Source organism: Epinephelus fuscoguttatus, linkage group LG21 (genome assembly GCF_011397635.1).
Source record: "Epinephelus fuscoguttatus linkage group LG21, E.fuscoguttatus.final_Chr_v1".
NCBI lineage: Eukaryota > Metazoa > Chordata > Actinopteri > Perciformes > Serranidae > Epinephelus > Epinephelus fuscoguttatus.
In genome coordinates this window covers 536,746-552,383 of record NC_064772.1, presented here as the reverse complement: position 1 = coordinate 552,383, position 15,638 = coordinate 536,746, and the positions used below count along the sequence as shown (strand labels likewise).

The 15,638-nt window shown below is 43.7% G+C and overlaps 1 protein-coding gene across 4 annotated transcripts in view; it reads right to left on the bottom strand.

Moving 5' to 3' along the window:
• arhgef4 (Rho guanine nucleotide exchange factor (GEF) 4) overlaps positions 1-15,638 on the bottom strand; it is a 377,437-nt gene that overhangs the window by 71,380 nt on the left and 290,419 nt on the right. For all 4 annotated transcript variants that reach the window (XM_049565768.1, XM_049565769.1, XM_049565770.1 and 1 more), the window contains 3 exons: positions 4,890-5,069; positions 1,159-1,359; positions 200-379 (listed from right to left, as the gene is read on the bottom strand). In XM_049565768.1, coding sequence (XP_049421725.1) covers positions 200-379; positions 1,159-1,359; positions 4,890-5,069 — 561 coding nt within the window. The remainder of the gene's footprint in view (positions 1-199; positions 380-1,158; positions 1,360-4,889; positions 5,070-15,638) is intronic.

Sequence of the window (15,638 nt, the reverse complement as noted above, 5' to 3'; positions counted from 1 at the left end):
TGTCCCAACCCATGCCTATGGTCATGAAATATGGGTAATAACTGAAAGAATGAGATTGTGGTTACAAGCGGCCAAAATGAGTTTCCTCCATGGAGTGACTGGGCTCAGGCTTAGAGATAGGGTGAGGAGCTCAGACATCCAGAGGGATTTTTAACAGGGTAACTTGTAAAGTTCAAACACCGTCTATGACTCAGCTTACATGTTCGAGGAAGCAGCAACCAATCTCACTGAGGTGCGCCTGCTCCTTGTTAAATTTCTTCTCCAGGTCTTTCAGGAACTTCCTCTGGAAACGGTAGATCTCTTCAATATTGCCAAAGATGGTACGAAGCTGCTCTTCTGTGAACATGTCTGTCCGCTTGCGGCACTGTTTGATGTAACCCTAAGGGGAAACACAAAATGTATTATAACATGCTGCTTTTTTGTTTGTTTTAACAATAAGCAACAAAACATGACGTACCACAAAACATAACATGAATGAATACATTTAAACATACACCACACACAGTACATATACAGCAACAACATATCATGTTTTGGAGGCCATAAAATGCTTGTTCTGCTGCTAGTATGCCCACACTCTTTAAGCCAGGTATTTCTCAATTGTTTTGCTGCCACTTACAGACATGTAATAAGGCACTGTCTTTGCTTTACATTTACATTCTCAAGTGGTTTTCCAAGTGAATATACCGCTTAACAAGGGAATATGTACATTAGTTATCTCACAGAACAAGGTTGTGTTGGATTTGAACCCAAAAGTTCAGACTCTCAAAGACCACCTTCATAGTGTTGGGGAAGTGGATTGATTTACATTTGCACACTTCTATAATAGTTAATAATAAAGTTTGTATGGACAGAAGGACAATTTCATTGTCTCATCTTTACCATCCCTTGAAATGTGTGATTTAATGTCCTCCACCTCCTCATAAGATCAGATAGAAAATTAAAACTCAAAGTTATGGTTAGGTCGGTTTCAACAGTGAGCTCCTAGTTAATGTGGCATTCAGTCAAAGGTGGTAAAACAGTGGTTACATTGTTGACTAGAACTAGAAAGTTTGAGAGCTGACAGCCAGTCAGAAAAAGGAAATTTGCTGGAGGGATGCCTTTACTGGAGCTTGTGTGTCACATTCATGTGTATTTATCATGAGATCTAACCCAGACCTCACAGATGTCTTTCAGGTGCTTGATGTAGTCTCTTTCTGTGCTCATGATCTCATTGATGACATTGGTTCTCATCTGTTCTTTGCAGGGTAAACCAGGTCCCAGCAACAAGCCCAGGCCTGTGCGGTTCTCCTCTCCAGGCTGAGCCTCCTCCAGGTGGGCCAGATACTCCTCCATGGGCTCATCCTGGTTCACACGTAACTGAGGAGGACACAGGTAACTGTTAAACCCCCAGCAGGGATTCAGCTTTTCCTGCCTCTGCATCTATTTTATTTTCAATTGACCCTTTGCTAAGCCCGCCCCTTTGTGATGGTCTGTAAGGCTGTCAGAGTTACCATGTAGCCCACATTGTAACTAAACTAAATATTATCACTTTTTTTTTTTTTTAAGTGATCTCAGAGAGAGGCAGCCAGGAGGGTCTATAATATGAGTCTAAAGGATATATCCAGGCTGTCAAACTCACTCAGCAGCAAAAACAAAAACAGGTTAAAAAGATCAAGATAGATAGAAGCTAAAGCCTAACTATTGGCTACAGATCACAGTATAAAAGTTGACCAAAACATTACTGGAGATTGAGACAGAAGACAATGAATACAAAGGGAAATGTTGCTGATATTCAACCAGCTGTGTGTCATAGCATGTGCAGTTTTGCTTCCACTTGTGTTGCCAGCTCCTGGACCTAAGCTGACAGATAGGCAGGGTGCTCTGGGGAAAGCTAAACACTGTTCATCCACACACAGTGTAATGACACAGAGCTGGTTGAATATTAGTCAAATTTACCTGTGTCCCTTCACTGTTCCTGTAAAGCAGTTTTGGTGTTTATTTACTGTTGGAATCATTAAAAAGCAAAAGAAGCGTGTGTATAACATTCAGTAGGCCTCCATCTTCAGGGTCTGATTATGGTTTTGGAATGTGCATCTCCTTTCAACCTCTCCAGGTTACTAGTATCATTAATACACAGTGGGTCTCATTCATGAAAAGTGAATAAATCTGTGTTTAGATTTGCATATAAAAGCCTGCTCTTCTAAAAACCTACTCTGGGTTCAGGAACGCTGCGGGAAACTCAGATTTGATCGTTAGCACGTGTGTATGATCATGAATGCCAATCCATCGTAAAGTGACAGCGCGCTCCTGGTAATGAGCAATTAACATAAATCCCTGCCCATGAATAGCCAATGACCACCATATAAGGAGGTGTAGGTGCATCCAGTCGACCTGTCAGTCATGGCGCAAACAAAGAAAGAGAGGGAAAGAAAAAAGAATTTTTCCGAAGCGGAGATCGAAATAATTTTGGGTGAAGCGGACTTAAGAAAAAACATTTTATTTTCTTCAGCTAGTAGTGGTGTGATAGGGACAGGCAAAGCGAAGGCCTGGAGGGAGGTAACAGATGCTATTAATGTTGTCTCCGTGGCACAAAGAACCATGTCAGAGGTGATGCGGAAATGGTTTGATATGAAACTGGAGGCAAAGAAACACATAAGCACACACAAAAAAATACAGTGGTCACAGGAGGAGGAGGCTCACAGTCACAACTATCTGCTGGGGAGACCGGGAACTGCTCATTGGTTCAACAGCCCATTGGTTCGACATCCCATTGTTCCGACCATATTAAACTCATTGTTCCGAAGTCCGTTCCGAAATCATCATGATGCCCTGTGGTTAAGGTCTGGTTAGGTTTAGGCACAAAAACCACGTGGTTAGGGTCAGGAAAAGATCATGGTGTGGGTTAAAATAAAAAAGAAAGTGACAAACACATTAGCCGTGAGCCTGCTCCGCCTCAAGCTGGTCGCGCACCATACGCCCGCCGCGAGCCGTTCAGCACCGCAGACAGTCGGACTAATGGGATGTCAAACCAATGGGCTGTCGAACCAATGACATGGACCTGGGGAGACCTCTCTGTCAGGAATTATTCCTGACAGAGACAGTGACATGCCTCCACTGGAGTCAACATCAAACCCAGACTGTAAGGTGTTGTATCATAATACATTCTGAAAATCATCATTGATAGCGTAGTGGTCACCAAACAAACAGAAGATTCATTTGTGGGGTTTTGAATGAAGTGGGAACGGGAAACCAGAGATGTTTTGTGCATAATGGATAAACTCTAAATCAGTGATGGCTGTCGGAATGTAGAGCTATTTAACATTTATTTTAACAAATGATATGGATTACATATAGCCTACAGCAGTTTTGTATACATCGTCTTCAAATTATTTGAATCTTAATAGCATAAAGCTTTGTTTAATACAACGTAAATTAAATATTTTTCAAATCAGATTTATTAATTCAAATGATCAAAAAGCCCCAAAAAACCCCCCAAAAAACCCCAAAACGTGTTCATTCATTCATTCATCTTCTAACCGCTTCATCCTCTTGAGGGTCGCGGGGGGGGGGGGGGGGCTGGAGCCTATCCCAGCTGACATCGGGCGAGAGGCAGGGTACACCCTGGACAGGTCGGCAGACTATCGCAGGGCTGACACATAGAGACAAACAACCATTCACGCTCACATTCACACCTATGGACAATTTAGAGTCACAAATTAACCTAGTCCCCAATCTGCATGTTTTTGGACTGTGGGAGGAAGCCGGAGTGCCCGGAGAGAACCCACGCTGACACGGGGAGAACATGCAAACTCCGCACAGAAGGGCTCCCACGCCCGGGATCGAACCGGCAACCCTCTTGCTGTGAGGCGAGAGTGCTAACCACCACGTCACCGTGCCGCCCCCCCAGAACGTGTTGTCTCAAATAATTCTTTCAGCTGGCGCGTGCTCCTTCGTGGCTCCACCACCTGCTGCTCCTGCTGCCCCTGCTGAACCCAGGCACCGAGGCCAAAGAGGCTGTGATCCGGCTGTCCTTACGGATATTTTTTATTTTTTATTATCATCATTGTAGAAAGAACGTATAATCTACTGAGTCGATTTACATAGATAAGTCACAATCATGAATCTAATCTGGATCTTAAACCTGCTAATTGCCAACTAATGTAACTAAATGTGTTATATTTTTAATATTTTGTCATGTTTAGATTACATGTTTCAAAGGCATCTGTGTATTGTCCTACATAACTAAAATTGTAATTTCCAATAGTGCAAAGCAATATTTATGTGCTTTACTAAATTTACACAAGCACTACGAGTGGTCAGGAGCAGGAGTAGATTTTGTTAGTAGCTATGAAAAGATCGGAGCTACTAAAATATTGATGAATGCGGACATGCACGTAAATGCGAACAGTTTACACACAAATTCCTTCTGCTCACGTTTCATGAATGAGACCCAATGTTTTCCAGGCACAACGTTCAGTCAGAAAATGAAGGAAATCTGAAACAATTGCATTACAGTCTGTGGAGCATAGCTATCTACTTGTCAAATTCTTTTCTTGGAGCTAGCCAATGCTAGGCTATGACTAGCCAGTCTGTGTTTAAGTGAAGGGTCAACCGAATGTGAGCTGCAGCTCCAGTTTTCTAAAACCTTCTGCTTAACAGTGTTCATGAGACGAAAAGGCATGTCATGACATTTCTCTCAAGTTTTTTTCTCTCATGCTTATTATGAGCCAGGTCTTGGTAAGGATTCACAAAACAATAGAGCCCTAATTTTGCAGAAATATTGATATTGTTATTACTCAGTCTGCCAGTACTGCAGCAGCTGCAGTCATTAATCAAACTGTGCAATTAAAATCTATATGGCCAATAATTTCTGTCTCCTCCAGCAGCCTGGACAGAGTTTATCTCACCCGTACAAAGCTGGCAGGGAACCAGCCCTCGCTGTCCATGATGCGACCCCACCACCACTCCTTGTTAGTGGCATCCACTACTTCAATGACATCACCAGCCTTGAAGCCAAGCTCCTGGTCGTCCATGGTGACATGGTCCCAAAGGGCCTCAGCATACACCACGCTGCCATCACTGATCAGCTGCAGAGGAAGCACCACACAAGGGTCACAGATCAAAATATGCTGTAACGTCATCGTTGCCATAGGGGCACTTGTAGTCATACAGTCAACTTCAAGAGAAGTTAACCAGCCACTAAAAAGACCATGGGTGGACTTTACTGATGCAGAAGTTTAACATATTCTTCAAACCTTATAGTTTAACCAGTTATTTTCTTCAGTCATTTTTAACACAGGTTGACACATGCTGATAAGTGTGTGATCCCAGAAAGTGAGACATCTGTGCCTTATGAGTAGGCTGAATGATGGCATTACATTACAATGACTTTCCCTTGGAAAAGAAGCTGAATAATACTCAAATCAGGAGGCTAACCTGCTGATGTGCTGTTTAGCTGCTCTGATACCTACCATTTTCACCATCTTATTTTATTGTGTTACTAACATTTTCTAATTAGCATTAAACACAAAGTACAACTGAGGTTGATGGGAATGTTTTATAGGCATTTTATCATGTGCCAAAGTATTAAAAACAAAAATTTTGACCTTATGAAAAATCAGAGGACTTAAGTTCTTACAATTCATCCTGAGGGGAAAACAAATGATGAACCACATTTCATAACATTCATAACCACATTTACATGACATTAGAGAAAATTGATTTATTGTGTTAGTCTGAATGAACCCAGGCTTGATTTAATTTTCAGGGCAACTGAAATCATACCTGGTCGAATTTCTCAAAGTCGGACCAACACACCCAGATAATGTGACTGGGAGTCAAATTACTCTTGCATGTACACAGTCAGTTGGACCCAGACTGAACAAGGTGCTCTACGCATGCTCCAGTTTCTGCCCCAGGCTCTGACCCAGAAGTCAAATAGCATTAAATAGATAACAGACAAAAAAGAAGCCGGTAACAACATGCAGTAATCTACATCCAGAGCTGTGCATTTTTGGATGGACGTAATGTACAGAGCTGTAAAGTTGTCCACCATGGTACCAGTTTGCTGCTAGCTAACCATAGCTAACTTGTTTGTCAGTTGTTTGGTCTGTGATGTCAATAGATCAACCACAAAAAGGTCTAATACTAACAAGCTGAAAGGGGGCATATGAAAACGTATTGTAGCAGAGTTGGACAAACTGCGGTTGATGAATCTATTCTCCTCCCATGCTTGTATACTGGGACAAGGATAGTAGGTCCAGTTAAATAGCCTATTCCAGCTATAACCCTAACTTGACTTTACCATGCATGTAAATGTACTGAGTGAAACAGAATATTTGAGCAGTGCAGAGTTACAAGAGGGATTTTTATCAAATCATTTGCATTTGATTGGACCGTTAAAAGTGAGCAGCCTTAGAATCTAGCAGGATAGGGAGTGACAGCAGAGTCTGCTGCTGAGCAGACTGTTGATTTTATACACACCTCCCTCTCTGTTAGAGCAGGAGGAGGACAAGGCAGTGTGTCACAGCATATTGTGCACCATTTCCTCTGAGTACAAAGTATAAATGTTACTAACATCAGCTGGCCCATTCATCGTCAAATAATGCACCGTCAACACTGGTACATAGTGTATGCTTAACAGAACTGGGATCAAATATGGGTTCAGACACAGTCAAGGTGTGTTCAGTGAAGTCTGTTTTGATGTAATTAGGTCAAGGCTGGCCCATAATTCAGCACACATAGTTCACTTTGTATCTTCTAACTTTATCAGTAAGTTTGGATGTAGGCTTAAAAGGCAAAGTTCAGCAGACATTGAGGGCCGAATTCACAAAAGAATTGCGTGGCTTTTGAGGCCGCTAAACCGGCAAAAATGGAGCAAACAGATACCGTCTACTCCACAAAGCATGCGCAGAGGGTGAAATGCTCCACTAACTGTGCTGCCAAGCAGATTGTGTCTCGGTGCTCCGGTGTTATTTGTACATATTTAAATGAGGTAATATGCATATATTTGGCGGAAAACTGGCCCATTTCTATGCAAATGAGCCTCATTGATAAACAACGTCTGATTCACTAACACTAGCGCTAATAGCACACGCAGTTTCAGTGAAGTAAATAACATCTTTAGAAAGGTGCAAACTGGGCGATCCTCTGTGGAAGCTTCTCGCCCAGACTTTCCAGTGATCGTGGCAGCAGTGATTGTCTGTTAAATCAGTCTGTAAATAATATTTTGACATTATTATTATAATCATTATTACTTCAATGGCATCCGAAGATATTGATGCGTTGAACAGGTGACAGTCTGCGGTCGTTCTCAAAACACACTTCTGTCACGCACTTCCAAAGCAACTTTCAATAATTTATTTTACGAAACGGGGGAAACAAACGTGAACAAAAACGGTTCCATAATTCATATTAAATTCAAAAGATAACGAAAAAACAGCTACAAGTGAGGGGGAATAGTGATAAAGTGGTCAAACTTGGTCAAATCCACAGCCTCAACCCATCCAACACTGTTAGACTGACTCACCAGCAGACATCACTACATGAGGGTATACAGTATTCAGTACTTTGCCAAACAAAGTCTGCCATTATTCCAGCATTTATACTTTGCCATGTGTGGCTTATTGCAATCAGGGGCATATCAGGGGCAAACTGCACTCAGCTGCCAAACTTTGTGAGTGTGTTTGCGCTGGTATATCATTAGCGCAATATCCTTTGTGAATAGGACTTTAAGACGGAGCAAACTGCGGGTGCAAATGAAGTGCAATTCAAGGTGCTATCAGTGGCCGCAGTTCATTCTTTGTGAATTCAGCCCTGAGTGTATTTATGTAGTTCTATGTAGAGGACTATATAGCCAGATAGCACAAATACATCTGGCCAACGTCGGCCTAAGGACAACACATGGGCCCTTAATTTATAACGTTGGCCGCATGGGCAGATATTTTTAAATTTAATACTCTGTTGTCCCAGCTCATCAAACATCTCTGTTACGTTGGCTTTGGGTCGGCCCATAACTGCTCACATACGGAAGTCGCCATGGAAGGTGGAATTTCATCTCCACGATCTTTGTTTGGAATTGAGCTCGCAGGTCGCAGCATCTCATCTCAGTTGGTTTCATTCATTCATTCATCTTCTAACCGCTTCATCCTCTTGAGGGTCGCGGGGTACACAGGTCGGCAGACTATCGCAGGGCTGACACATAGAGACAAACAACCATTCACGCTCACATTCACACCTATGGACAATTTAGAGTTACCAATTAACCTAGTCCCCAATCTGCATGTCTTTGGACTGTGGGAGGAAGCCGGAGTGCCCGGAGAGAACCCACGCTGACACGGGGAGAACATGTAAACTCCGCACAGAAGGGCTCCCACGCCCGGGATCGAACCGGCAACCCTCTCGCTGTGAGGCGAGAGTGCTAACCACCACACCACCGTGCCGCCCTCAGTTGGTTTCAGGTAAGCTAATTGGAATAAGTCAGCAGAAAATAGCTATGTTGTTTATTCTGTGACCATTAAAAGAGGTTCCTGGGGAGGCACGACTAGGTATATATAGCTTAGCACAGGTCCCCACCAGCTAACGTTATCTTTCGTTAGCTGTTAACTAGTTTAGCTCATGTTAGCTAACAGGTTACAACTGTGGTGTTTTCATTTTATTTTCCCTAGTTGACGTTATCTGCTTATCTGGTTATCCTGAGCACTCGTTTTAGGTTAAAGTGGAATTGCCCGGAGCTCCCACCCGTGGTCCCGGGCAGGGCTCTAGACTTGGGACCCACTCACCTATGGTCCCGCCTGGCCTGACCTCCGTGGCCCTCCCTGGACGGATGCTCAAGTGTGGGTGAGAGGAGCAGAGAGGACCGCGGAGGTCAGGCCGGACGGTCCGACACTGTGTATCCCAGAACAGCTCAAGTGTGGGTGAGAGTGGCGGAGAGGACCGCGGAGGTCAGGCTGGGCGATCCGACACTGTGTATCACCTGGCATGTGGCAGACGTATTCACCTTCCATCTCATGGTCTCACTCTGCCCAACCAATTCTCACGCTGGAAAAAAGGCTGGCACCTGAGTATTTTAAATTAATTTCCAGGTGGGCGGAGTTGAAGTTTGCAGCCAGACTTAAGAGAGGGGAGAGGAGAGGAGAGGAGAGGGGCAGACTCCGCCTGACCGGCATACCGGTTGAGTGAAATGGAGTGAAGCCAAATGTTTCTGTGGAAAACTGCTCTCTGAATCGCTTGTTTGCTAGTTTCAAGGGAAAAAAACCTCCTTCTTAATAAGACCTTGTGCTCACCATTGCTTTGCACATATTTTTTTAATCTTTATTGCTACAATAGAAAGAGCAGGTTCAGGGAGGACAAAGTGGACCAATAAGATAATAAGATAAGATATACTTTATTGAGGCCAACAAGGATGATCATGCAGGGTCTTCACAGGTGAGGAGAGATTATAACTGGCTGAAAGAAAATATCTATAGCATAAAAGTGACTTTGAGGTTAATTTTCCACAGCGATTTCACTACTACTCTTCCTAATTCTATTTCAAAAGGGTGACTTTGAATGAATGTAGGTATTGCCGATCTCCAGAATGCTACCCCTAAACCCACCAGAATGCAGAAAATCACATCTACCACATCCAAAATTTTCTGGGGGAGGTCCCCCACACCCCCACTATACCACCATTGTCTCTCTATGTACAGTATTTGTATGTAAGGTTTTAGGCCCTATCCATCTCCAGCAGGCACCCCAAAAATCCATTAGGATGTGTAGGGATCAGGATCACATCTGTCAAATCAGTTGACAAACAAAAATTTTATGTGTCGGCTTAAACAACGAAATTGTGGTTGGCCCCGCTGAATCTCACTCCAAGGTTTTTTGAAAAGTTGGCAACCCTCTACTGGAAAAGATCGACTGCTGATATATTTTTATCTCTTCAGGGACTGACAACTACACATTAAACTGACAGTTTATTACATGGCAAAAAAATGGTAAAACAAACTTCAATATGTCATTGGAAGTTAAACATGTTGCTCTCTCTCCTCTTGTCCATCTCGGTGCCCGTCCTATACAGTCCTGTCGTTTGCTGCATTGCATGAGGGGGAATAGTGCTTGGTGAGTGACCATCGGTTGTACGCTACTTTTCATGCTGTATTGTGGGATATTTTGAGTCCACTATATAGGGTATAATAACTCCCACTATACACTGGGACAGCACTACAAAATGGCAAACTCACTATATAGTGAACTATTTAGCAAATACTGAGTGATTTCAGACATAGCCATGGACCTGAATAACCCATTTATGACTGGGTTTTTTGGAGTATACAACATATGTGTTTGAGCAGTGTGTTTGTAAAAAGCCTCATTCCAGTTATGAGAAACCTGAATATGCTGGTAAGAGTACTCCCAGAGGAACAGCACACTATTACATGTTAACATGTTACCCCAGTTATTGAGGACTGCCACAGTTGCAGCGTCTCACTTGTGGGGTGATGAAGAAACAGTGTTCAGTCTTTTGGTAATGAAAGAGACTGTGTATGTTCATGCGCTTCTCCCTTGTCACAAGCAGTGATAGTGACTGGCCTCAGTGTGGATGACAGTGTCGTGAGAATACCGTAACTGCTTTCAGTAATAACATTAACTCTGCATGTATGTACGGTAAGTGGGTGTTGAGAGAGACATGGATTCACTCAACAGAGAGATGCTGGTGATTGGAGCAAAGAAAAGAGTAGTGTCACTGAAAAGGGGTAGGAAATGCACAATACAGTGTAGACTTTAATATTTCTTCCAGCACTCATCTACCACTGTCACCTTGTTTTTGTAAACATCACAGGTGCTGGCGCTGGGCTGTGAATAACCTGATTGCTTTGTGCTCATGTAAACAACATATCCTTAATAAGATCATGACCAGATAAGCCTCATAATGTGTTTATTCATGGTCATGTAAATGCACTCATTGATTGTCCTGAATTATGAGTGCAGAAGGAGAATTGAATGAGGACCTAAGGTGGACGTTTATTGAGACAGAGATACAACAGGAAAGAGGAAGTGTGAGAGACAGAGGAAAAGAAAGCATAAACATGGAAAGAGCAGAAGGAAATGAAGCCAGTGTTATTGATGAAGACACTGCAGTGGTCATATTTCACAGCACCCTGTACACACTGCTAATTTCACTGCGTCAACATGGCCCCAGGCTCTACAGAGGCCGACCATTGTGCTGCTCAGCCTCTCAGTCCTGCAGAGACAACAGTCTTTCGCACTACCTCACCCGTGTTGCTAAAGACAAAGTGGTTTTAATTTTCTGCCTGCGATCTGGCTCTTAGCTCAACTGATCCATCATGGGGATGAGGAAAACAGACGATATGGCTGTTGCTAAGCAACACACCCACACCATCTTGCCTCTCTGCTGCCCTTCTCTCCAGAATCCTGTTTGACTACATGACATCACAATATCCTCGCATTAATGTTATGATAGGAAATGGCGACATGCAGCTTGGTGTAAACAGGTCAAGCATCATGACAGCACTCACAGAGCATGACTAAGGGTCACTATGGCAACAGCAATGGCTAACACACACACACACACACACACACACACAATCAAACACATACTTTTGCAGATCTGCTGCCCTGTGCATCACTGAAATCCAGCTTGGTGAACAAATTCTGGACACTGCCACTCCATCTACCAGGCTACCAACTCCTACAAGCGCACCATGTCAACAACAGGAGAAGTGATCTACTTCTACATAAACAAAGGTAGGTGTATAGATGTCACAGTGTTCAAGAATATAGCAGGCCTCATCTAAAAACTCATTTAATTGAATGTATACCCTTTTATTCAATGTGGGTATAGAGTATCTCTTGTTAATATGTTAGTGTTACAACACCTGGCTGACCAGATTACTACCATGGAAAAAAAACATACCAACTCTGTGCTCATTGTTATTGGGGTCTTTAACAGAACAAACCTCAGCCACGAACTGTCAAACACAGACAACATGATAAAATGATAAGTGTCCCACCAATAACACATTGGACCACTGCTTCATCAGATTAAAGGATGCAGCTTTGGGATTCTCTGGTCACTTTCTTGTTCATCTCCTCCTGATCGACAGGCAGAAACTAAAATCTGCTAAGCCTGTGGTAAAGACTGTGGGGAGATGGACCAATGAGAAGAAGCTAGAGTTACAAGTCTCCTTTCACTGCACTGATTGGAGTGTTTTTGAGGTTGCAGCTACAGACCTGGATGAACTCACTGACATATAAGACAACTCATACAACAACAACAAAACTTTTTTTTACACCAAAAGCCAAACAGCTTCATTAGGCCAAGGAGGAGGCCTACAGAAATGAGAACAGACTTCTGTACAATTGGGCCACACACATTCTAATGAAGGACATCAGAGGAGCTACTCCAAAAACAGGTCTTCAGCCAGTGACCCTGCATCAGTGGAGGAGCCTGCAGGACACCACCAGCTACAGGAGAACATGGCTGACAACCCCAGTGTTTCGTACTGCAGGTTTGATAAGCCCACCTTCACACCCCTCAACTGACATCACACAACCACCATGAGGATCTGTGAAGAGGATGTGTGTCCACTATATCACAGACAGGAGATCAAGTGGGCACCCAGACCAGACGATGTGTCTCCTTCTTGTCTGAAAGTCTGTGCTCACCAGCTGGCTCCGATCCTCACACAGCTCTTCAACAGATCACTGGAGCTGTGTCAAGTCTCCTCCTGCTTCAATCACTCCACCATTAACCTGGTCCCAAGGAAACCTACCAAAACAGGACTAAATGGCTACAGGCCTGTTACCTTGACCTCTGTCGTCATGAAATGTTTTGAGAGACTGGTGTTGGTCCACCTGACGGACATCACAAGACCCCTGCTGGACCCCCTGCAGTTTGCCTACCTGGCAAACAGGTCAGGGCTTATGGGGTCAACATGGGACTGCACTACATCCTGCAACATCCCGACTCCTCAGGGACATATGTAAGGATCCTGTTTGTGGACTTTACCTCAGTATTCAACACCATCATCCCAGACATCGTTCACACCCAAACTCAGCCAGCTGACTGTTTGGACCTCCACTTGTCCGTGGATCACTAACTTCTTGACAGACCAGGGGCAGCAGGTAAGGCTGGGGAAAGCACCCGGTCCATGAGCACCATGGGTGTAACGCCTCACAAAATTCATGGTTTGGTTCCATTCAATACAGTGGTGTCATAGTTCAGTATATTTATGATACAACAAAAATAGAAACACCAGAGAAATTTCCTTGATGAATGAATAAACATCTTTGTGAAATGCCACAGTCATATCAACACAAGCAAAACAGCCATCACCCTAAGGTACCTTCCAGTATTTCTGGTCGAATCGGCTATGCGGCCCGCCAGCATTTACTGCTCACTGCTATGGGTGAGGTGCTTTGTGCTAACCTTAGCTGCTATTAGCTGGCAAACAAGCGGCTATAGCCACACAGTGGCTCGTTCCTCAGCTCAGGGATCGTATGTTACTGGGCTATTGTGTTAGCTGCTAAGGAGAGTCTTCAGCTGTGCAGCGGCTTGTTCTTCGGCTTGCTGTGTTGTCATCCACCACTCTCTGTCTCCATCATCCCTCGTGGGTGAAACCAAAGTGTCTACAAACAGCAGAACTGTAGGTTATGAGACAATCTTCTATTTTTGGTCTGGTAATGGTGTTACTAACCATCTTGTAATGAGCTAGCTTAACATAGCTGCCTCCCAGTGTCTTTCACTGGAGTAGAATGTTCTGGTTTGGCGAAGGGAGGGGCAGACAGCATGTTGCCTGTTCCATCCTGTGGGCTGCTTTGTTGAGCGCAGTGACACTGAGAACATTAAATCAAACACAGTTTAAGCTGTATATTTTGTTTTTCAAATGTAATAGGATAGTTAATTGTATAGTTCAGTTTGCAGTGTGTACCAAACTGATAGCCTCATACCAAACAGTTCAATATGAATATATGTACTGTTACACTCCTAATGAGTACTGGTGTCCCTCAGGGATGTGTGTTTTCCCCACTGCTCTTCTCCTTCTACACTAGTGATGGCACCGCAGGAGATTTGTCAGCTAAACTCAAAAAATGTGCAGACAACACAACAGTCATCAGCCTCATCAGGGATGATGAGTCTGCATACAGACAGAAGGTTGGACAGCTGACCCTCTGGTGTGGTCAGAACAACCTAGAGCTGAACACTGTTAAAACTGTGGACATTACAATGGACTTTGAGATGACCCCTCTAACACTGCCCCCACCCCCAGCCCCCCACTGTACTCAGCAACACTTGAAGCCATCAGGTTCTGGGATCCACCATCTCCCAGGGACTCTAGTGGATGTTCAACATTGATGCCATCACGAAAAAGACTTAGTAGAGGATGTGATTCCTGCACCAGTTCTACACTGCAGTATTCAGTGTTATTTAAATCATCCACCAAACAGGACAGGGACAGACTACAATGCACTGTCAGGTCTGCAAAAGAAATTACTGGTACCAGCCTGCCCTCCATCCAGGACTTCTACACCTTCAGAGTCAGAAAGGCCACAGGTAACATCACTGCAGACCATCACACCCTGAACACAACCTGCTCCACCCTCCCCTCTCCCCTCTGGGAGGTGCTACAGAACACTGTACATAAAAAAAACAGACACAACAAGGCTGTCACTATGATTAACACTTAGCACCAGTCCATAGCGTCAGGAACACTCTCTGTGCAATAGCCCTATAACCCTTTAACACCAAGCACCCACCCTTTAAATTCCATATCGTCAAAGTTGCCATATCCACCTACCACCTATCTGTACATAAGGCAATGTTACATCTGTCCTTCCATATTTATTCCAGCACCATTTGCACTTTGTACCACTGTTTTACATTACATAAACGGTAAATGGACCTGCATTTGTACAGCACCTTTCTAGTCATCCGACCACTCAAAGCGTATTTTACACCACATGTCACATTCACCCATTCACACACACATTCATACACCGGTGGCCGAGGCTACCATTAAGGTGTCACCTGCTACTCGGTTTTTAACACACTCACACACCGATGGAAGCATCATCAGGACCAATTTGGGGTTCAGTATCTTGCTCAAGGATTGGTGGATGACCCACTCTACCTCTGAGCCACAGCCACCCCACATACATGGTGTTGTAGATGTTTCTATAGTAGTCAAATGTTTATGGGAGTAAAGTGTTTGTGTTTACCTAGTTCAGCTTTATTGTTCTTGTTTTCAGCTGTATGTCTATTTTGTATATGAATGTTGAAAGCAAAATAAGACCAGAGTCAAATTCAAATTTACATATACTTGGCCAATAAAGCTGATTTTGGTTCCTCTGATTGCCAAATTCCCTTTCTAGCATTAAGCCCTGAAGGCACATTTCTCCCAACAGTGCATCTGCTGCTAGCTCACCTAGCACCACTGAGCTTCCTTCTGCACCGTAATCAAGTTGGTGGGTGTAGTTTGGCAAAAAGAAAATAGTTCCTACATGAAACTGCTCACAACAAGATCTATGGATTATCTTGACTAACTGGGTCATGATTTCTGGAAAGACACGTGAATTTCCCAAGTGTAGGATTAAAGTTTTTTTTCTTTTTTTTTGCGCTTTGGGCACGACAAGCTGAGTGCCATCTAGCTCTA